The sequence below is a fragment of the Natator depressus genome, chromosome 9 (assembly GCF_965152275.1).
Source record: "Natator depressus isolate rNatDep1 chromosome 9, rNatDep2.hap1, whole genome shotgun sequence".
In the NCBI taxonomy this organism is placed as follows: Eukaryota; Metazoa; Chordata; order Testudines; family Cheloniidae; genus Natator; species Natator depressus.
The window spans coordinates 53,267,236-53,291,451 of record NC_134242.1 but is presented as its reverse complement, the minus strand read 5'-3'; the positions used below and the strand labels follow the sequence as shown (position 1 = coordinate 53,291,451).

Here is a 24,216-nt window from a genome sequence, read left to right as displayed (position 1 = left end):
TTACAGTTATGGTATCAGGTGTTCTGGGAGCCACTGACTAATGTACCAATTGCCAAGGCCTGGCATACAGGACGGGCAAAGAGTCCTCGGTGAGAAGGAAAGGCAATAGTTAATGGGAAAGAAGACTAAATAGTCTAGACTGGATTTGATTCTCACAGTGGCTCTCTGAGATTAGCCTTTGTAAGGCAGGGGGTGGCTGGAACAAAGAAAATAGCCCTTCCCACTGTATTTCAGCCAAGCAGAAATTGAAATGACACAAAGTGGAACTTTCCCATTTTAAATCCCTTGGGTGAACAACATGCACCTGCCCTGCTCTCACTCATGCCTGCATGTGATTCAGTGCCAAAGTGAAATGCTGCCTGAAAATGGTCTGACTGGAATGGGGCAGGGGGGCGGGGTGAGGAAATTGAGGAGCTATTGGGAAACAAGGACAAACACTGCCAGTCATTGCTTCTGCTAACACAGCAAGCCCTGTCCCTCTATAAAAAGGCAAAGAGTAGCCCAGGAGCCATCACAGACTCAGAGGGGACAGTCTCTGAGTAAAGCTCCTGCAACACCTGGCTGCCAAGCCCAGGAGAGAAGGATGAAGTTCGCTCTCCATGCCGCGTTGTCCTTGGGGATATTGGGTAAGTGCCTGCAGAGCAGCAGTTTCGAGGTGTGGGTGTCGCTGACATTCTCAGCAGCCCCCGCACTAGCCAGAGACTGAGAGGACGTTGCATAAGGGAGCCAGTTTAATTGCAGTGCACAGTAAACGCCAACAGTCACTGAACTGTGCAGGACAGAAACCAAAGAGAAAATAGCTGCTGGGTGCTGGACTGTGTCAACCGTTTGCCAGGGATCTTGCAGCCCGGAGATAGCAATTTAATACTAATTACAGCAACTACCACCATTCCTATTTTGCTAAGGGCCTGATCCAAAGCCCAGTGACAACCACAGGAGTTTTTCCATTGACTTCAATGAGCTTTGGATCAGGCCCTAAAACAGTCTGAAGGGACAGGCTGCGGTTTCAGGTTTGCTCCTAGCTCCTGCTGCAGGTATGGGTGGAGGTATGTCCCCCCGGTGGAGCACTGGTGTAGGAGGAGAGTCACTGAAAGCCTTCCCTACAGAGGATGTACATGTATTTAGAGAAGCTTCTTAAAATAATATTAAGCAAAGAATCTTTAAGGTGAAAGTTACAAAAAAATTACTGCAGAACCTGTAGGCTCCTGTCTTTCTAACCTGTCCCATATTCTTCTCTGGGGGGGGGGGGTCCCTGCAGCTCAACTTTGGACGCCCTTCTTGTAAAGGGACATGCCCCTTCAAACCGCCCCCCGACCTTGCCTGAGAGTCCAGGGCTTGGCTCTCCCTACAATACCCTGCATTGCTTGGGGTTATCTCAAAGAAGCTTCCCCAATGGTCTAGTGCCACTAATGACTGTACCCCTTCTCTTCTACCCCAGCCCTGCTCAGCAAGATGAGGCTGTGAGGAGCACCTCTCTTTCTTCTCCTGGGCCCAGAAAGGCCCACAAGTCTCCTTCCACTAGATGTGTCTGTACTCTGCCTTTGGAGCCCCTGCTCTTTCAGGCTCCTGGATTCCTTTGTGCAAAAGGCTGGCTGCGCTCACGACAGATCAGTCTCTCTGTCTCTCTCCTCTCCTGCCCAGACCCCTCTATGTGCTGATAATGAGGCCACCTCCCTGGCAGCATTACTCTCTTAGCCTGATCGTGGGACCCTTGACTTAAATGGGAGGCAGTAGGGGGAAGACATTTTAGAAATAGAACTATAAAAACAGGCAGAGATTTTTTTAAACCAATCAGTAAAAGTAGAGATTTGAAAATAGAAGCTGGGAGTGGGACAACAATTAGAAACAAACAGAAAAAGCACACAGACAATGGCAGAGTTTTACAGGTAAAACAAATAGAAGCAGGCACTGATTATTTATACAAACATTCTATTTTGCAGTAATTTGGAACAGGCAAGTTGTGCACACATTGCTGGCCTGTGTGACTACATAATCTTATTACTGTTACCCTTGTCCTCTTCCCACCTGGTGTTTGTTACGTTCCCTTAATGCTTCTTGTCTTAAATGAAGTGTCCTCTTCTCCTATGAATCTATCATAATTGGGACCCCCAATCCCAATTCGGGCCTCTGGGCACTAATGTTAGCTAAATAATCACCACCCACAACACTGCGACTGATCCAAACTCTCCATCAGCAGAAGAAGAGCATCTGTTTATAATGTTCTGTCTGCCCTTCTTAAGGCCCTGATCCTGCAAATGCTTAAGTGCATGTGTAACTTTATGTATGTGAATAGTTGTCAATGGAACAACTCGTGCATGCAGTAAAGCAAGGACACGTTTGCAGAACTGGGGCTTAAGTTATCTATCCTTATATCCATTCATATATTCCCAAAGAAAAAACATGGTGAATAAGAGATAAGAGTGCAAAGGTATTTTTACCCCTCTGTAACAAGCCACTGAAAGAAACCTTGTGGAAAAGAAACCACATGCATTTTCCGAAACAGAAAGCTTAGACTTTAGCAGTTCAATACTCTTCATGTGGGACCTAATGCAAAGCTCTGTGAAGTCAGAGGGATTCTTTCCATTGGCTTTAATGAGGTTTAGATGAGCCCCTTTTATACCCCAACCAGTTTCCACCCTCATTCAACCTCAGTTTTGCCCATGACAATGTAAACAAGCAGAAAAGCATGACTACACACCAACACCTGCATTCAGAGCCCTGCATTCCTACATGGTGATGATGGTACCTAATACACAACTATTCAGTAAGTAATAGCCACGTGCTTTCAAACATTACCTTAGATTCTACAATGCACAGGCTCAGCATATTCCATTATCCTACACAAGGCTGTAATGTCACCCTGCATGTAACCGCTTTCTTGGCTTTTGCCAACAATTCAATCTTTACTAACAGTTAAACTATTCAGTGCACTGCTGTATCTTCAACCTGTCTTCCTTCTCCAATGGCACAAAAATCCTACCTGGCCCGTGAAATTGGAACTAAACTTTACACAGCAGATTTGTATTTACCACTGATTCCCAAGGGTGGACAGAGTTACCAATAGGTGGGTGATATGGGCTGGTGGGCTTGTGAGTGATTGCGTAGGGAGGGATGGCAGAGGGAGACTGGCTGCATACCTTAAACAGCCAATTTCCAAATTCTCCAATGTGTAGGCTGGTGGAAGTGCTGGGCAGATCTTGAGTCTCACTACAGCTGCTTGGTTTGGCTCCAGTGACACACACAGCAGAGGAAAGCTGACTTAGCTGGCCACCAGAGAATTCTCCTGATGTGAGGAGATGCTTCGGGTGATTCCACCTCTCCCCATATCTGGGGCAAGGGGCATGTCAAGGGACATGGGTGTAACTAGGGTGCGTCTGAGCTCCAGCAATCCCCACCCGTGGGAACAGCCTTTTGGGCTTCTCTAGCTTACACCAAGGACTGGACCCTGGTCAGCCCCAGGATCAGCTGGGGAAAAGAGGCATCAAGACACCTTTTCTCACCCCCATGTCCGGTCCTGTACTGAGTGCAGTTTGGCCAGGTCAGAGTATGTGTTCCTGTGTGTTGTCTTTTTGTGAGGGTGTCTCCTGGGGGCGTTTCAGAGAAGTGATGGCAACAGCCTTCCAGCCTTCACTTCCCTCTCACAAACTGTTTTGTTTGGGAACTTGCAGGTTTGTGGTGAGTCTGTAACAGAGAACATGCTGCGTTTCCACTTCCATTGACACTGTCAGGAACTCAAGTTGGTCAGCCTTCCACTGCAGTTTGCCCTTGCAGCATGAGAGGCCTGCAGCTGCAGAGCTCTCATTGTGCGCACTTCTTTGGGGTCTGCAGGGTAGGAATCCTCCTCCTGGACACTCCCTAAGGTGCACAGGACAGGCAGACTGGAGAGCAGGAGAGCCTGCGCAGGAGAGCAGCTCCCACCCTGCAGACCAGGAAGTCCATGACAGTGGAGCTGCCCGGCTATATACCTTAAAGTCTGCATGGTAGGAGCTCCCCTTCTGCACATCTCTTCAGGAGTGACCTCAGGACATTAGGGTAGAGCATGTCTCCTAAGGAATGAAGGAAAAGTAGGAGAGTAGTTCCTTGGCAGAGAAACACATGTAAATTTGGAGAGCTCTCTGACATAGAGGAGGAACCTGGAATAAGGTGTTTATTCAAGCCCTGACGTTTACCCTGCTCACCCTGATTTCAGTTTGTGGGCTAAGTCCTGCTCTCAGTTACACCACAAATCTGGAGTGACTCCACAGAGGTCAGTTACGCTGGAATTACAACAGGGTAATAGAAGGTTGCATTTGCTCCTATTTCTTCCTCGAAAGAGGAATGACTGTCCCCTATGAGCACAAACCCTGGGAATCATTCTGCATTTGGGCTGGGGCAAGGAGCTTTAGTAGAAATCTCCTGGTGATTTGAATCTCAGGCAGCCAATTAGTAAGAGCTGGAATATAAAAATATCACACCCCCTACACTTTGGGCCAAATCCATCTGTGCAGTAACTCCACTAAGGTCACTGGTTACACCAGGGGTAAATTTAGCCCTTTGTATCCACTTGAATCTAGATCTAAGAAACCAGTAAACAGCACCCCTAGGCCCTGGAGTCCCACTATTGGGAGCGGGCAGGGAAGGAGAGACCCATGGATCTCATGGGAGACCTATGTCTGTAGGGAGGGATGCTAGTTCTTTCATCTAGGTCTGAGGTTCATGAAACAACCTCTTAGTCCTCTTTTGCTCTCTCCACAGTGCTCTGTCTTGCTGACCGCCCAGCCCAAAGTCCCATCCGATGGTGCACAATATCTGATGCAGAGCAGAAGAAATGTGTGGAACTGAAGACGAAAATGTCCTCAACCCCTTCATTAGACTGTGTGAAGAAAACAATTCACCTTGACTGCATAAAAGCCATTGCGGTAGGTTGCCAGCAATGTATCAGGCCTGGGGCTGGGAGAAACAACTTGCCCTGATGGGTTCCATTTGCCTAATCTGGGATGAAAGCTTCACTATCCTCTTTAAGTCACTGATTTCCTTCTGTCATTGCCTGGCTCCATTGCTACAGCAGCACCCCAGCCAGGAAGGACCCCAAAGAGAGGCTCTGTTAATTAACGCTCAGTGTTTTCTAGCCCTGCTGATGCATGTGCCCACAATTGATGTAACCCTTTTGTGTTTCAGGAGAATGAAGCAGATGCCATTAGTCTGGATGGTGGACACATTTTCGAAGCACACCTTGCCCCGTATAATCTGAAGCCTGTTGTGGCTGAGGTCTATGGCACAGGAAAAGGTACATTTGCATGGAGGACACTGTTATTGACCATAAAGTTGTGGAACTTTGACCACCACGGTGCTAGCTGTCAGCACGTTAGTAACACCATACTGCTAAGGCAAACTGGGAAGGCACAAACCCCTGGGCAAGTCAGTGTGCTAACTCTGAGATTATGTACTTCTTCAGAGCTGGCCACAGACCAAGGGCCAGGGCCTTAGCTGGTATGCATGAGGACTGATCCACAGCCAGTGACCTCAACACAGCTGTGCCCATTTACACAACCTGAGAATCAGGACCAAAGTGTACCGGTGGAAAGCAGCAATGATCTGTACTCCTGCTCCCTGCCTTATTTTCCTAGCTGTCCAGGTGATCACACTCTCCTTTGGAGCCATCAGCGTTAGTTCTATCACTCCACTCACCTTGATCTCCTCCCCTTCCCCCACAACCAGTCCAGGCCTTTCCTAATCCTCTTGATTTCTGATTGGTTTGAGGGGGTTTTCCACTTCCATGAACCTTCTGGTTCTTGCTTCATTCCTTCCCAGTGACCCAGGGTGCTAGAGTAATTTTACCTGCAGACTGGGGAGCAATGCTAAAGCAACCAGTTACATGTTATTACAGGTGACATTGTCATTTTCACATGTCCTCCGCAACACCAGCAAGTGAGGTGACTATCGCTGCTGAGCCGGCATGGCATTTCCCCTCACCAGCCATGCTCACAAGCCCCCTTTGTGGTACCTGAAAGCTCTGAGCAGCAGCAACCTATGATGCACTTGGCTGTATGCGGGAAGTGTGCTGTGAACAGTAGCTTTTCCCTGATGTCTCTCTCCATGGCTGTTCATGCAGAGCTTAGCTCATGCGCTGCTACCCTGAAGGGGATAGAGCAGGCTACAGGAGATGGTGGTGGGGTTTCTATCCCGGAGCAACCTTTCCTCTCCACACAGCTCCTCTATATCATTTCCATTGGGCAGCTGAAATTTGGCTCCCCTGCGGATCACAGAGGAGGAGCAGACCAGTCTATAGAAACAGTTCTTACTCCCATTGCATGTGGCGGTATCTAGGGAGGTGGTTGAATTTCCTTCCTTTGAAGTTTTTAAGGTCAGGCTTGACAAAGCCCTGGCTGGGGTGATTTAGTTGGGGATTGGTCCTGCTTTAAGCAGGGGATTGGACTAGATGACCTCCTGAGGTCCCTTCCAACCCGGATATTCTATGATCACAAGGGCAGTAACTCTTTCTCAACAGAACTGGAGTAAATCCAGTGTGCTGCTATTGCTGTTCCCTCAGTGGAAGTTTACTGCTCACTGCAGTGGTGTTGCAATGGCTGGGGAAGGCTAATGCAATAGTGTGTCTGAAGAGTTTTGTAAGGTTAATTTGCCTCAGTAACTAACGGCCCCTGACAAAACACAGCAGGGGGACTAAGCTGAGCAAACCTCAAAGGTTTTCCGCTTTCAGGGACCTTGTACAAAACTGGAAAATAACTGGGCTAATCCAGGCACGTGAGACCCAAGCTACGAGTCAGCTGCAGTAACAGAGGTTAAAGAATGGCAACAACACAAACTTTGTAGTGTTGGGGTAGCCATGGTGGTCCAAAGATATTAGACACCCAAGGTGGGTGAGGGAATATCTTTTATTGGACCAATTTCCGTTGGTGAGAGAGACAAGCTTTCGAGCTACGCAGAGCTATTCTTCAGGTGTGTGTAGCTCGAAAGTTTGTCCCTTCCCCGAACAGAAGTTGGTCCAATAAAAGATATTACCTCACCTGCCTTGTCTCTCTAGCAACATGAGGGTCAATTGTTTCTTGGAGGACCAGGCTGAACTGAGCACACAGACGGGGCAGTGGATGAACAAGCCCAATGAAGAGGGAAAGAAACAGAAAAGAAAGCTAAATGTTAAAGCTGCTGCTATCAGAGTTGCTGGGCCTCAGTGGAAGCTGTGATACAAACCCATTCTGTTCAGAATGAAGTCTATTGCTCAGTCTGCATCCCCAGTCTGTAGTTCTGTCTACTGCATTACTGATGATTCTTGAAGGAAAATGACAGTACTTCTCCATTCCTGTCTCCATCGGCTCCTGCTTTCCAGATCCCACCCAAACTCCCAGCCTTCTCTTTGTATTATAATACAGGTCTCTGTTTGGAAAGTCAGGCTGTGTTTTTTTTCTCATAGATATTAAGGTCAGAAGGGACCATTATGATCATCTAGTCTGACCTCCTGTACAACGCAGGCCACAGAATCTCACCCACCCATTCCTGCAAAAAACCTCTCACCTATGTCTGAGCTATTGAAGTCCTTAAATCGTGGTTTAAAGACTTCAAGGAACAGAGAATCCTCAAGCAAGTGACCCATGCCCCATGCTACAGAGGAAGGTGAAAAACCTCCAGGGCCTCTTCCAATCTGCCCTGGAGGAAAATTCCTTCCCGACCCCAAATATGGCGATCAGCTGAACCCTGAGCATATGGGCAAGATTCACCAGCCAGATACCCAGGAAAGAATTATCTGTAGTAACTCAGATCCCACCCCATCTAACATCCCATCACAGGCCATTGCGCCTATTTACCATGAATATTTAAAGATCAATTAATTGCCAAAATCATATTATCCCATCATACCATCTTCTCCATAAACTTATCGAGTTTAATCTTGAAGCCAGATAGGTTTTTTGCCCCCACTGCTTCCCGTGGAAGGCTATTCCAAAACTTCACTCCTCTGATGGTTAGAAACCTGCGTCTAATTTCAAGTCTAAACTTCCCAATGACCAGTTTATATCCATTTGTTCTTGTGTCCACACTGGTACTGAGCTTAAATAATTCCTCTCCCTCTCCGGTATTTATCCCTCTGATATATTTATAGAGAGCAATCATATCTCCCCTCAACCTTCTTTTAGTTAGGCTAAACAAGCCAAGCTCCTTGAGTCTCCTTTCATAAGACAGGTTTTCCATTCCTCGGATCATCCTAGTAGCCCTTCTCTGTACCTGTTCCACTTTGAATTCATCCTTCTTAAACATGGGAGACCAAACTGCACACAATATTCCAGGTGAGGTCTCACCAGTGCCTTGTATAACAGTACTAAAACCTCCTTATCTCTACTGGAAATACCTCGCCTGATGCATCCCAAGACCGCATTAGCTTTTTGCACGGCCACATCACATTGGCGGCTCATAGTCATCCTGTGGTCAACCAATACTCCAAGGTCCTTCTCCTCCTCCGTTACTTCTAATTGATGCATCCCCAGTTTATAACTAAAATTCTTGTTATTAATCCCTAAATACATGACCTTACACTTCTCACTATTAAATTTCATCCTATTACTATTACTCCAGTTTACAAGGTCATCCAAATCTTCCTGTATGATATCCCGGTCTCTCTCTAAATTGGCAATACCTCCCAGCTTTGTATCATCCGCAGACTTTATTAGCACACTTCCACTTTTTGTGCCGAGGTCAGTAATAAAAAGATTAAATAAGATTGGTCCCAAAACTGATCCCTGAGGAACTCCACTGGTAACCTCCCTCCAGCCTGACAGTTCACCTTTCAGTAGGACCCGCTGTAGTCTCCCTGAATGCATCTGATGAAGTGAGCTGTAGCTCACGAAAGCTTATGCTCAAATAAATTTGTTAGTCTCTAAGGTGCCACAAGTACTCCTTTTCTTTTTGTAGTCTCCCTGTTAACAATTTCCTTATCCACCTTTCAATTTTCATATTGATTCCCATCTTTTCCAATTTAACTAATAATTCCCCATGTGGCACGGTATCAAACGCCTTACTGAAATCTAGGTAAATTAGATCCACTGCGTTTCCTTTGGTCTCTAAATTGGCAATATCTCCCAGCTTTGTATCATCTGCAGACTTTATTAGCACACTCCCACTTTTTGTGCCAAGGTCAGTAATAAAAAGATTAAATAAGATTGGTCCCAAAACCGATCCCTGAGGAACTCCACTGGTAACCACCCTCCAGCCTGACAGTTCACCTTTCAGTACGACCCGCTGCAGTCTCCCCTTTAACCAATTCCTTATCCACCTTTCACTTTTCATATTGATCCCCATCTTTTCCAATTTAACTAATAATTCCCCATAATGGCACCATATCAAACGCCTTACTGAAATCTAGGTAAATTAGATCCACTGCATTTCCTTTGTCTAAAAAAATCTGTTACTTTCTCAAAGAAGGAGATCAGGTTGGTTTGGCACGATCTACCTTTTGTAAAACCATGTTTATTTTGTCTCATTTACCATTGACCTCAATGTCCTTAACTACTTTTTCCTTCAAAATTTTTTCCAAAACCTTGCATACTACAGATGTCAAACTAACAGGCCTGTAGTTACTTTTTACCCCCTTTCTTAAAAATAGGAACTATGTTAGCAATTCTCCCGTCATATGGTACAACCCCTGACTTTACAGATTCATTAAAAATTCTTGCTAATGGGCTTGCAATTTCATGTGCCAATTCCTTTAATATTCTTGGATGAAGATTATCTGGGCCCCCCGATTTAGTCCCATTAAGCTGTTCAAGTTTCGCTTCTACCTCAGATATGGTAATATCTATCTCCATATCCTCATTCCCATTTGTCATGTTACCATTATCCCTAAGATTCTCATTAGCCTTATTAAAGACTGAGGCAAAGTATTTGTTTAGATATTGGGCCATGCCTAGATTATCCTTGACCTCCACTCCATCCTCAGTGTTTAACGGTCCCACTTCTTCTTTCTGTGTTTTCTTCTTCTTTATATGGCTATAGACCCTTTTACTATTGGTTTTAATTCCCTTTGCAAGGTCCAACTCTACTTGACTTTTAGCCTGTCTCACTTTATCCCTACATGTTCTGACCTCAATAAGGTAGTTTTCCTTGCTGATCTCTCCCATCTTCCACTCCCTGTATGCTTTCTGCTTTTTCTTAATCATCCCTCTCTGAGATGCTTGCTCATCCAGCTTGGTCTACAACTCCTGCCTATGAATTTTTTCCCCTTTCTTGGGATGCAGGATTCTGATAGTTTCTGCAGCTTTGATTTAAAGTAATCCCAGGCCTCCTCTGCCTTTAGATCCACAAGTTCTTCAGTCCAATCCACTTCCCTAACTAATTTCCTTAATTTTGAAAGTCAGCCCTTTTGAAATCAAAAACCCTAGTTGCAGATTTATTTTTGTTAATCCTTCCGTTCAGTTTGGACTGAATTAGCTCATGATCACTTGAACCAAGACTGTCCCCTACAACCATTTCTTCTAAGAGGTCCACACTACTCACCAAAACCAAATCTAAAATGGCATCCCCTCTAGTCGGTTCAGCAACTACTTGTTGAAAGAATCCATCAGCTATCGCATCTACGAAAATCTGAGCCCTATTATTATTACTACTAACACTTGTCCTCCAGTCTATACCTGGGAAGTTAAAGTCTCCCATGATCACGCAGTTTCCATTAGTATTTACTTCATTAAAAACATTAAAGAAGGCTCTATCCATAACCAAATTAGATCCCAGCGGTCTATAGCACACCCCAAGCACTATCCCAGGGGAGGCTCTAATAGTTTTCTTCCCCAATGTAATTTTTGCCCAGACGGACTCTGTCTTATCCATTCCATCGCTTCTTATTTCTTTACATTCTACCTCATCATTGATATACATTACTCCACCACCTTTACCTTTATTTCTGTCTTTCTTCAACAGCACATTCCTTTCAATACCCATAGTCCAGTCATGACTACTATTCCACCATGTTTCTGTTATCCCTATAATATCTGGTTTCACTTCCTGCACCAGTAGCTCTAGTTCCTCCATTTTGTTACATAGGCTCCTCGCATTGGTGTACAAACATCTTAATTTTTGCTGTTTGGCCTCGCTCACATTCTCTACCCGATTAGGCACGGTCATTCTACAGCCAGTATAACCTATTAGACTGGTATCCACACTACCCTTCCTCCTTATATCCATTCTCCTACCCATGGCTGTCTCCTTTCTTACTTCGTTTTCTTCCCTCTCAGTGCTAAAATCCGGCGTGGAGATTACCTGGACATCTCCCAACCATCTCCCCCAAATTCCTAGTTTAAAGCTCTCTTAATCAGTTGTGCCAGCCTCCATCCTAGAAGTCTATTTCCTTTCCTACTCAGATGAAGTCCATCCCGAGAGAACTGTCCTCTGTCCATGAATGCCTCCCAGCGGCCATACATCCCAAAGCCCTCCTTATAGCACTACTGCCTAAGCCATCTGTTGATAGTCATAATCTTGTCACACCTTTGTTGCCCTTCTCTAGGAAGAGGCAGAATCCCACTAAAGATCACCTGAGCCTCAATTTCCTTAAGCGTCTTCCTCAGCCTAGCATAGTCTCCCTTAATACTTTCCAGAGAGAATCTAGCCATATCATTGTTCCCACATGAAGGATAATTAGGGGATTCTTTCCCGCTCCCTTTCAGATCCTTTTCAACCTCAGGTCTACATCCCGTATCTTAGCACATGGAAGACAGCACACCCTTCTATTCTCTGGATCAGCTCTGGTTACAAGCCTGTCTATTCTTCTCAATAAAGAGTCCCTGATCACATAGACCTGCCTTTTCCTGGTGACTGTGCTATTCTCCAGTCTATCCCCCTGTTCCCTCTGGCTGCAAGTTCTTTCCATTCCTATTCTCCCTTGTAATCCTTTTCAACCCATCCTGTATCCTCCTGGGGCTCATATTTGGTGTAGTCTCCATTGACTCTCCCCCTTTTCCTATAGGACTAGCCGCTCTTCTCTTCTTCCTTGCCCTTCCACCTTCAGGGACTACCTGCTGAGCCCCTTCTTCATTTTCCAACTCTACAAACCTATTCTTGAGCTCTATTTCTCCTTCACTAGCCTGTCTTTTCCTCTGCCTAGTTCTTTTAGTCACATGCTTCCACTGATCACTTTCCTCACCCAGCAGTCTCCCCTCAGAATTCCTCAGTCCTGCTTCCATCTGCAAGTCTGAGCTTTTCCCTTCAGATACCTCATGTCTTTGCTCCATAATCTGCTCGAACCCCTGTCTAAACTCAACCAGACTTTCCACCTGCATCTCCAAACCTCGGATCTTTTCCTCCATCAGCTCTATCAGACGGCATTTCATGCAGACAAAACTCTTACCAGGTGCCCTCTCCAGGATCATGTACATACCGCAGCTTCCACATCCAGTCATCCTCCATTGTGTCCTCCACTACATGGGTCACTCCCACTGCTGCCTCTGTATCTGTTATAGCCTTCCCACCTAAATCCTGTTCATCTGGAAAACACAAACCACACCAAAACACCACCACCCACAGCAAAAACAAACCCCAAACAAGCACCACAAACCAAACTCCGCTTTCAAACTCCCACTGAAACTCCCGTTTACAGCTCTGTTTGCTGGCTCCTGTGCTGCTACAGCTGTCTGGTACTGTGTAGAGAGTTTGGGCTGAAGGCAACGTTACAGAGTAATTCTCAGCGTTATGGCTGAGAATTAAAAGGTACCAAAGTCAGGAAATTCAAAGTAGTGGGTTTCTGCTGCCTCCAGAACTCAGTCCCTTTGCATAGATGTAATATTTGCCAGACAGTCTATGGAGAGAATTTTAACAGACCCAGTTTAGAGTCCAGTCCTGCAAGTCTTACTTACACAAATCATCTTTACTCATGTGAGAAGCTCTACTGCCCTCAAAAAGACTTATAACGAGGGTAAGAGCTATTAACAACAGCACACATCAAATGCAAAGACAAGAGCATTTAACAAATGCTAGTAATACTAATTAGTAGGTTTCAGAGTAGCAGCCGTGTTAGTCTGTATCCGCAAAAAGAAAAGGAGTACTTGTGGCACCTTAGAGACTAACAAATTTATTTGAGCATAAGCTTTCGTGAGTTACATCCGATGAAGTGAGCTGTAGCTCACGAAAGCTTAGAGACTAACAAATTTATTTGAGCATAAGCTTTCGTGAGCTACAGCTCACTTCATCGGATGTAACTCACGAAAGCTTATGCTCAAATAAATTTGTTAGTCTCTAAGGTGCCACAAGTACTCCGTTTCTTTTTACTAATTAGTAGAACATTTAACATTATGTCCATTACAACCATTATAATCAGATTGACATCGACATGGCAACCCACTAATACTAAACAGGAGAAAGGGGTAGGGTGTCTTGCTACATTATTATGGGGTTGAAAATGTTGCACTTTGCTTCCTGTGCCCAGGATTTGTGTGACATGGGAGAAAACAATTGTGTGAACTGGAAGGGACGGTAAGCGACTTCCATTTCTGTTTTTGTGTTCCTTTGTTCCAATGCTTGCTTGCTTTCTCTCCTCCCTCCCTTACAGATTCGGTCACCAGCTACTATGCTGTGGCTGTGGTGAAGAAAGGAACTGGCTTCACAATAAGGGAACTTGACGGGAAGAAATCCTGCCACACAGGATTGGACAGGTCTGCTGGCTGGTTCATTCCCATTGGGACCCTCTTGTACCATAAAATCCTATCCTGGGGTAGAGCCACTCCCATAACCCACGGTAAGCTGGGAAAGAGCTAGGTGAGTAGGGAATGCTAACATTAAGCTGGGGTTGAGGAGAACTGGGACTGATTAGTGTTAGGGGGAAGGAAGTAGATTTTGAGGAACTTTTGGGGAAAACCAGCAAACCAACGGAACCATTCACATTTCCTAAATTTCTCTTCTTCCATCAATCAGGGCATTTCCATGACAGCAACAGCTTCCTTGCTTTGGAATCCATTATCTTCTACTCAGTCACACTCCAAAAACTTTGTTGTGCAATGGTTAAAGTTGCTACCAATGTAATATGCCATCCTGACACAAACCCAAGGAACTGGAAAGTTTAAGGCACCTCTACTCCTCCACACACAAACACCATGCACCACTGCCATGCACAGCAGACCACATGCTAGAACCTTCACTCTGCCCAGCTGGAGATGCCATTCTTCCAGCATCCCCTTTACCAAACCACCCCTTCCAAAGGCATCAGGTTACAGACAATCTTCCCTTCTGCACATCCCTCTCCCCCCACTACCTCCTCCAAACACCCCATACTACTATACCAAGCATCCACTGCTGGGAGAAGATAGTTTGCTAAAGGGTGAGTTTGCTATTAACTACGGCATGTCTTTTTCCATAGCTGTGGCCCAGTTTTTCTCAGCCAGCTGCGTCCCTGGTGCCCCCGCAAATGAACCAAAGCTGTGCCGCTTATGCCTTGATCAGAAATGTTCCCGTACTGGGCCTTATTCTGGCTATTCTGGAGCCTTTAAGTAAGTGAAAGTTATTTTTATCTGGTAACTATCTGTTCCACACACATGTTTTCAGCTGCACTATAACTGGGTCTCCTGACATGGCTACACTTGTAGAGTAGTTGGGACCTAATTGTCTCATTGGTTTCTGTTGAGTAATGGGCCTCAATGGAATTAAAAAGGGCTCCAGAGGTGATCCCAGCAATTACAGACCTGTAAGCCTGACTTCCGTACCGGGCAAACTGGTTGAAACTATAATAAAGAACAATATTGTCAGACATATAGAGGAACATAATTTGTTGAAGTCAACATGGTTTTAGTAAAGGGAAATCATGCCTCACCAATCTACTAGAATTCTTTGAGGGGGTCAACGAGCATGTGGACCAAGGGGATCCAGTGGATATAGTATACTTAGATTTTTAGAAAGCCTTTGACAAGGTCCCTCACCAAAGGCTCTTATGCAAAGTAAGCTGCCACGGGATAAGAGGAAGGTGCTCTCATGGACTGGTAACTGGTTAAAAGATAGGAAACAAAGGGTAGGAATAAATGGTCAGTTTTCAGAATGAAGAGAGGTAAACAGTGGTGTTCCCCAGGGGTCTGTTCTGCAACCAGCCCTATTCAACATATTCATAAATGATCTGGAAAAAGGGATAAACAGTGAGGTGGCAAAATTTGCAAATGGTACAAAATTACTAAAGATAGTTAAGACCCAGGCAGACTGCGAAGAGCTACAAAAGGACCTCTCAAAACTGGGTGACTGGGCAACAAAATGGCAGATGAAATTTAATGTTGATAAATGCAAAGTAATGCACATTGGAAAGCATAATCCCAACTATACATATAAAATGTTGGGGTCTAAATTGGCTGTTATCACTCAAGAAAGAGATCTTGGAGTCATTGTGGATAGTTCTCTGAAAACATCCACTCAGTGTGCAGTGGCAGTCAAAAAAATGAACAAAATGCAGGGAATAATTAAGAAAGGGATAGATAATAGGACAGAGAATATTATATTGCCTCTTTATAAATCTATGGTATGCCCACATCTTGAATACTGTGTGCAGATGTGGTCGCCCCATCTCAAAAAATATATATTGGAATTGGAAAAGGTTCAGAAAAGGGCAACAAAAATGATTAGGGGTATGGAATGGCTTCCGTATGAGGAGAGATTAATAAGACTGGTTTCAGAGTAGCAGCTGTGTTAGTCTGTATTCGCAAAAAGAAAAGGAGTACTTGTGGCACCTTTACAGCTGTAGCTCACAAAAGCTTATGCTCATGTAAATTTGTTAGTCTCTAAGGTGCCACAAGTACTCCTTTTCTTTTTATTAATAAGACTGGGACTTTTCAGCTTGGAAAAGAGACGGCTAAGGGGAGATATGATTGAGCTCCATAAAATCATGACTGGTGTAGAGAAAGTAGATAAGGAAGTGTTGTTTACTACTTCTCATAACACAAGAACTCGGGGTCACCAAATGAAATTAATAGGCAGCAGGTTTAAAACAAATAAAAGGAAGTATTTCTTCCCACAACGCACAGTCAACCTGTGGAACTCCTTGCCAGAGGATGTTGTGAAGGCCAAGACCATAACAGGGTTAAGAAAAGAACTAGATAAATTCATGAAGGATAGGTCCATCAATGGCTATTAGCCAAGATGGGCAGGAATGGTGTCCCTAGCTTCTGTTTGCCAGAAGCTGGGAATGAGCGACAGGGGATGTATCACTTGATGATTACCTGTTCTGTTCATTCCCTCTGGGGCACCTGGCACTGGCCACTGTCAGAAGACAGGATACTGGGCTAGATGGACCTTTGGTCTGACCCAGTAGGGCCATTTTTATGTTCTTATGGAAGAAGCACCCCTACTCCAGAGTTGAGTATGTGGCCTACGATAGCTCCTAGCCTCTACAAGCAGTTAGTGAGTGACCAGAAATTGAGCTATAAATTGCACATGGCAGTACAGAGCATTATCATTGGGCTACTCCTGATGATTTGCATTATAAAATTCTTCTCTGCCATTGCATTTCCTTCTGCAGCCCGCATGGCTTTTTGTGAAGATAAACTGTCACGTATCTGAGGCTTGTTTCAAAGGTAGTTGTCTGAAATGTAGAGGGATGATCTGAGATTAGCAACAAACACAGTATTTCAGTGTCCTCCTTTTCCTTCTGCTTTATTTCCCCCTCCAGGTGTCTGAAAGATGGAGGTGGAGATGTAGCTTTTGTCAAACACACAACTGTTCTAGGTAGGCATGGCGGATCATTCCATTTCACCACTTTCTGGTCAGGCCTTTCACTGGGACTCTATCCTTGAATTCTGTCTATATTGCACCTGCATTCATTTCTCTCCCCATTTATCCTAAGCCTCTTTTCTCTTTGTCTTTGGGAGGAAATATGATCTGTACGCTGTGTTCCTGACTGCTAAATAATCAGCAGAGAGAGATTAGATTTCACCTCTTAGTCTAATGGCTCTTTCTTGTGGCTGAACAAGGCTACCAGAGTGGGGACCAGTTTGTATGTTGCTTCTTTGATGTGCACAGTGAAATCACACTAGCACACTGTTCTCTGAAAGATTAAATTTGGGAATGGGCTTCACCTCCACCAACATGATGACTGGAATCTACTAACACGACGCCAGCATAAGAGAAAGGATGGTCCTGTGGTAAAGCACTGGGCTGGGACTCAGGAGACCTGGATTCTGTTTCCAGCTTTACCACTGACTTAGGCAAGTCATTTTGTGCCACATTCACAAAGGGTCTTGGGCGCCCTTTCCCTTCCCCCACTGTTTTGTGTGGAGTTGCAAGAATGGATTCGATGCCTAAGGCCTCTGACTCCAGAAGCAGGGGGCCTGGTGGTGGATCGCAAGCAGAGACCTGCCCCCAATTTCAGGAGAGGGGAAGAGTTTAGGACACATCCCTCTTGACAGTATCTGCCATTGGCTAGCTTAGGGCACACGTGTCTTGTCGACTTCTCCAATTGGCTAGCTTAGCTGTCTCCCCGCTCAGCATGCTGGCTTTTTGAATCCCATTCTTAGGTGTCTGTGTCTCCCCACACACTGTACAGGGAGCCTAGCCACGGCTCTCAGGCTTTGTGGATTTCTAGATGTCTAAGTCCCTTTGGGGATCTGGGCCTTCATCTCTCTCAGCCTCAGATCTCTAGCTGTGAAATTGGGATGATAATACTTCCTGCAGGGAGGGAGGAATCTGTCTCATGGAAGTTGTCACGCTTCTGGTTCTCATTCAGGGACAAAAATCATTGGGGAGTTTCCTGAAGTAGGGTATTCAAAGCCCTTTTAAATATTGGTGTTGCTGTAACCTGTGGACTTCCATTCCTCCCAGAAAATGACCCAAGTGGGAAAGACGAGTATGAGCTGCTGTGTGAAGATGGTTCCCGGAAGCCTGTAGATAAGTATCATGAGTGTCACTGGGCCAAAGTTGCTGCTCATGCTGTTGTGGCTCGAAGTGTTGATGGCCGGGCTGATGAGATCTGGAGCTTCCTCTCTCAGGCGGAGGTATTGCTTTCCTTCCCATTCTCTATCTTTCTCTCTGTTCCAGCCTCTCTTTTGCTATTATCCCTCTTTTGTTAGTTTTGAAAAAGTGGAGAGAACAATCTCCTGCTCTTGGTATACACCTGATCATTTCTCCCCTGTGACAGGCAAAGTATGGCAAGAACACAAAAGAGAGCTTCAAACTCTTCAGCTCTCCTCATGGGAAGGATCTGCTTTTTAAGGACTCTGCTTCCAATTTTAAGCGTGTCCCTCGACTGATGGATTCCCAGTTCTACCTGGGCTACCAGTACTGGGCTGCTATTCAGAGTCTCAGGCCAGGTAAGCAGAGATTGGGCTCCATGGCAGGTGGTCATGAAATTTTAAGCTGCGGGAGGGTCCATAAGGAAGCCGTGGCCCAGATCCTGCTCATAAAGCAAAGCAACTACATCGACTTCATTCACTTTGAAATTAACAGAGCTACTGAGCTGTATCAGGGTATAGATGAGAGCTGGATCGAGCTGCATGGGTTGTGCTCTGCAGTGCGAGTTCAATATACAATTGGCACTGCCACGACTGGATCTGTTTGAATGCAAATTCTTGTGGCCCAGGGATCAGACTCCCAGGTGCCATTGAGCTGCATTGTCATTAACGAGCAGTAGTTTGGTGTCTCTCTGCTCTCGCAGCATTCTGGGTCCATCACAAAACGCCCCACTCAGAATATAGCACACAGCCCCAGAAACACCCAGAGGAAGAATCAGGCAGCAGGGAGACACATTTCTTTCTCTGTCCTCTCCCACTTGTTCCAGGGGCTATTCACTGGCTATGGGCCCTGACCAAGCAGGCACCTCCCAACCCCCTTCCCCGGGCAGCTCAGCTGTGCGGCTTGGTGGGGTGGGGGCAGGGGGGAGCCTTGGCGTCGCCCATTTCTCATCCCTTTCCTGCCAGCAGCCCAGCAAGGGGGTCCAGGAACACAGCCCTTCATCTCCCGAAGGGGCAGGATGCTGCTCAGCAACATGGGGGGGGGGGTGTTCTCCCCCTCAGGCTCCTGTGCTGCCATGTGCGCTGGGCCATAAGTGCCGTGTAACACAGGGCACACTGAGCACAGGGATCCCTGACCCTCCAGCAATGGGGTGAGGGTGGTGGGGGTCAATGTCCTAACTACCAGCCCAGCCATTGGTTCCTGGGGTCTCCTGTATCGTGGGGACACCCGCTGCCCTTTGGCTTTGCTTTGCCTACATCACCTTTCCCACCACACTGGGTCTCCCTTCCGCCCCTGTTAACGACGCTCCCTCACCAGTCAGTGGGGCTGCCGTAGAGCGACATGAGATCTCCCTGGGGCTGGCCACCCTGCCTCTGCACCGCGGCTGGGAGAACCATTCTGCACAGATTCAGGAGCTTCACCTCTGGGGCACTTTGTGCAATGGGCAGGTGATGGTTCCCATGACCTGCTCCTGAACTAGGGACACACCAAGAATCAGTCACGGAAACATTTGGAGAGTCAAAGAGTAAATCTGTTTGGGGGAATGAGACAATTTTCTCACATTTATTTGCAATCCAGAATTATTTGTCAGATGTTTGCTGTCAATTGTTCCTGCTCTGTTCGTTCAGGGACAGCTCATGGGGAATCTCTCATAGTAAAATATTGGGCCATTTTGACTGGATGTCTGGATCACATGGGGCTAACTTTTTTTTAGGGAAAATCAAAAATCAAACCAAAAGAAATCATTTCAGATTGAAACAAACCATTTCAATTCAAATTAAATGTAGTCTTTGAACATTTAGTTTTAAAAATGCCAAACAAAATATTTAGACTTCTCTGACACTTATTTATATTATTTTGGTGCGGGAGGTGAAACAATTAACCAAATTCGACCCATGTTCACAAATGCTTTCTGTCCACCCAAAACTGCCTTTTTTTTTTTTTTTTTTTTTTAAGCAGATAAATTACTCAGCCAAGAAACTTCGCCCAGCTCAACTCCCAACCTGGCTGGGCTGGGGAGTGAGAGGCTGGGGCTGTGCTGAGAAGAACATTGGTCTCTCACATAGCAATGCACAGCACCACCAATGCTAAGTGACCCTGAGGTCATGAAGCCTGGGACCAGATTCTGAGCTGGAACAAATCAGTAGAGCTAAGTGAAGCTAAGGCAAGTGGTGGAGTGTCCATCTCTTGCTGTCTTCAGACCAAGACTGGTGGCCTCTCTGGAAGATGCTTTGGTCCAACACACATTATTGGTCTCAAGACAGGGGTAATTGGGTGAAATTCTCTGGCCAGGGCTACACAGGAGGTCAGACGAGATGACCTAATGGTCCCTTCTGGCCTTAAAATCTAAGCCTCTCTGATTTTGAAGCATCCCCTGTCCAGTGAGAACCAGACCCAGCCAACTGACCTCCCTTTCCTGCATATTCTGCACTCCACTAGTCCAGCATTTGTCAAACAACAAGACTATTTTGAATGGAGCTGCAGGGAGCTTGTGTGCGCAATGACCTGCTGTCAGCAGCCCTGCTCTTCCTGCAATCAGTCAGTTGGTGGCTTTACATTTTAGATAAGCTTTTGGCTTATTCTTTCTGCGTCAGTTTCTTCCCTAGAAACTCCTGAAGCCCCTTTGAAAAAGGTGAAGTGGTGCACAATAAGTAAGGATGAGAAGGCCAAGTGTGATGAATGGAGTGCAGTGAGCGGAGGCAGCCTGGACTGTGCGGTGGCAGAAACCACAGAGGACTGCATTGCCAAGATAACAGTATGGGCTTTTCGTTTTCCCACTGTTCTCTCCATGCATCTGCCAGCTCGGAGAACAATTTCCTCTCTCTGTCTTTGAGCTGCACTGGTCAGGAATGTTTCAATGAAACAATTTTTCATTGGAAAAGGCCAATTTGTTGAAACTGAAACTTCTTCCTGGAAAGGGTCAGTTCTGACAAATTTCTGAACTTGATTTTTTTTTTTTTTTAAGTTTACAAATTGTCAGAACATTTCGATATTTTCTAAATTTTCATTTTCCGAGTCAACGTCAATCTTCATTGTAAAATGTAAGCTACTTATACTACCCGTCTCTTTCATGACAGCAATTTTTTTAAAGGCCTCATCTCCGGCAGGGGGAGGCTGCATGAGAAGTAGCTTCACTTCATATTTGATGAGTTACTTTCATTGCAGAAAGGTGATGCTGATGCCATAAGCTTGGATGGAGGTTATGTCTACACGGCTGGTAAATGTGGTTTGGTGCCAGTCATGGGAGAATACTACGGGGGTGAGTGAGGTGCAATCTGCCTTTTTAGCTTGTTCTTGATGGGGAATTAATTGTATCAGAAGACTTTATTTTACATTGAACTATGATAAGTCAGTGGTCCTGATTCTGGTCACAATTAGCTTGATCCAGGAAATGAGTGGAGGTGTGGGGGCAAAGGGGCTTTAAATCACTGCACCACCTGGATGCCAAAGGCAGATTTGGACAGGAGTGGTTCTGGGCATAAGCTAGAGCATTCCCTTAATGGCCAGAGCAGGGTTCTCTAGCCGCACCCTTCCTGCTTCTGACACACCCCTCCATCCCCTGGAAAACCCCAGCCTTGGGGGCTGTGTGGAGGGGATGGCATGGGGCTGCTCCATTGGCTCTATCCCTCAGGGAACATCCATCCTGTATCAAGGTATTCCTAGGTGGCCAGTTCCAGATGACATAGGGCCCCTCCCTGCCAGCAATCCAAATGTGGAGAGGCTGTCTGGGATCCACAATAAAGGCCAATGACAGCTGGTTTTGCCTGTCTTGAACAACCCTTATTCACAGAATTCCTAACAATCATTAAGTTATTGTCTTCTAGCCTCCAGCTCCAGTCTCCATCTACTGAGTTGTTGCCCCAGAAGGGAGTAGGGCAATGCTTTGTTCTGCTAATGTGCTAGATGTTAGACCAGCTACTCCTGTCCCCTTCTGTATTAAGGCTTCTTCAGAAAGTAACTTGCCAGCAGCCCCACAGAGAAACCACTGCTGTGAACAGAATCCTTACAGAGCTAGGTATATACACAGTGCCAGGACAACCTATTTTTAGCATTAACTGCACACTTGCTTTTCAAGAGCTCTCTATTTGAAATCTCCTCCTCTTTCCCATTTCAGATGACTTTAAACGATGCCAGAATGAAGGAGCACCCGGAGGTAATTACTGGTAACAGAGGGGCAGAAGATAAAATCCTGACCTAGAGTAAACTGAAAAAATAAATTGGTCAAGAAACAGAAAGCTAAGGGTTAGGAATAAATGGCCAACGTTCACCACAAAGATGGCTATGGGGACCTTTGTGTCCAGTATATTTAGTAATGATCTGGTATGCAGATCCAGTAGTAAAGGGGAAAGTTTGCTAATGGCCCTCAATTATTTAGATTAAGGAGCACAGAGAGGAACGACATAAGGACCTACCCAAACTAGTCAATTTGACTACATGACCTCAGATAAAATACAACAGAAAAGCAAGGTCAAGGTAGTACATACTGAAGGGAACAAGTTAAATTATCCAAAGAATGTAAAGAAATGGGGTCAGGAAGAGATTTACCCCTTGATATAATACAGGAAGAGATTTACCCCTTGATATAATATTGCCCAACTGGCCAGGTGGATTATGCAGGATTTTTGTTGTCTTCCTCTGAAACATCTTGTACTAGCCTGGATCAGAGACTGGAGCAGACTAGATGATCTGTTCTAGGATGGCAATTCCTGTGTTCAAATGAACATTTGTGATAACCACTGTTCAGAGTGTATTATACATCCCCACGTCCCCCACCCCACACACTGGCTGATCCACAGGGGGTTTTGAACCTACATCTGGTTAGTCCGCTAGCTCGAGTTGTAGAGGTTCAGACTTTTAACATTGAAGGTCTTGGGTTCAAACCTTGCTGCTGGCCCAAGGAGAGGTGAATGAGGGGGAAATCTTTAGAGGAGCCTCATATACAGAAAGGAACTCAAGTTCTCTTATGATATCTAGAAAGTCTGATTTCATGTTATTCAACAAAAACCCCTCTAGGGGAACTGAATATCTCCAGGAATTGCTAATGGGATATAGTGCTCGCTACCGCTAGGTCACTGATCAAATCACATCAGTAGCACAGAAGGTGTTATTGTCTGCTGCCTGTTCACTGACCTACATGACATGGGTTTGCCAGGTTCAGACCAGTTCCTAGTGGCCTGACAGGGAAGCATTCACCGCAGCAGCTTGTGTGGTGCCAGTTCTCAGGATAAGCAGGGACTTTAGATCCAGAGCTGTCAGGAGCACTGGCTAAACATGATGTTGGCTTTTAAGGAACACATCAACCTTTCCTCTGTCTTATTGTGGACCATGGGCCATTTGTCCTTAAGGGAGCGGGAGAGGAAAAACCTTTTCCACAGTTTTCCTGGAAAGGGAGGGGAGTCCCCACTCAAATACCAGTTTCTGGGGTCTCCTCAACACAGACACATCACGGCCAGTTCCTGAACCCTTCCCCCCATGGGAGCAGGTGGCCTGAAAGGGATCAGAAATAGAAGGCTCTGTAGTGGGAAATTGGGGTGTTCAGCCCTCGGAGAGCTCAGGCATTGGAGTCTAGGGTGACAAGATGTCCCAATTTTATAGGGACAGTCCCGATTTTGGGGTCTTTTTTTCTTATATAGGCTCCTATTACCCCCCACCCCATCCCGATTTTTCACACTTGCTGTCTGGTCACCCTATTGGAGTCTGTCTGCTCCAGTATATTGCTGAGTTGTATTCAGCTGGATCTTCATTGTTAGCAGAATGGTGGATGTGTGGCCAGCTGGATCTGTGACTACATGGATCCACCAGCTGATCCCACTGCAAAGTGTGGAAGAGTGTCAGAGAGACAGTCTATGTGAAGCACCAATATGCCAACACATTACACCAGGATCTACTACAGGGACAGAAGGCCTGGGATACAGTACTAGAAAATAGGCTTTAGTCGAAATATTCCCCCAAACAGAGAGGCAGGATGGTCTTGTAGTCAAGGGGCAGGATTGGAAATCAGAAGGCATATGCTATATCCCTGGCCCTGATACAGACTTCCTGTGTGACTGTGGGCAAATCATTTAATGACCTAGTGCCTCAATTTCTGTGGGGAGAAAAATAATGGGGATACTACCAGAGGGGAACTGTGGGGCTAAATGCATCACACCTGCAAAGCCCTCTGTATCCTGGGGTGGATAGGCTGTAGGAAGACACAGTATTCTTGTTGTTCCCATTTGTAGATCCTCTCTATGAATAGGAAGGATGAAAAGAATTCTGGAACCTTGGATGTCCATTCTGGTTCAGGTTTGACTCTCCTGATTCACTTCCTTTTCCTTCTGCTCTGTGACA

At 45.7% G+C, this 24,216-nt stretch overlaps 1 protein-coding gene across 1 annotated transcript in view; it reads left to right on the top strand.

Moving 5' to 3' along the window:
- Positions 1-492: 492 nt before the first annotated feature.
- Positions 493-24,216, top strand: part of LOC141993714 (ovotransferrin-like) — a 66,448-nt gene continuing 42,724 nt past the window's right edge. The window contains exons 1-11 of the mRNA XM_074963258.1: positions 493-626; positions 4,735-4,898; positions 5,158-5,266; positions 13,520-13,705; positions 14,324-14,453; positions 16,610-16,665; positions 17,758-17,930; positions 18,074-18,245; positions 20,481-20,641; positions 21,052-21,145; positions 22,001-22,039. Coding sequence (XP_074819359.1) covers positions 584-626; positions 4,735-4,898; positions 5,158-5,266; positions 13,520-13,705; positions 14,324-14,453; positions 16,610-16,665; positions 17,758-17,930; positions 18,074-18,245; positions 20,481-20,641; positions 21,052-21,145; positions 22,001-22,039 — 1,327 coding nt within the window. The 5' untranslated portion in view covers positions 493-583. The remainder of the gene's footprint in view (positions 627-4,734; positions 4,899-5,157; positions 5,267-13,519; positions 13,706-14,323; positions 14,454-16,609; positions 16,666-17,757; positions 17,931-18,073; positions 18,246-20,480; positions 20,642-21,051; positions 21,146-22,000; positions 22,040-24,216) is intronic.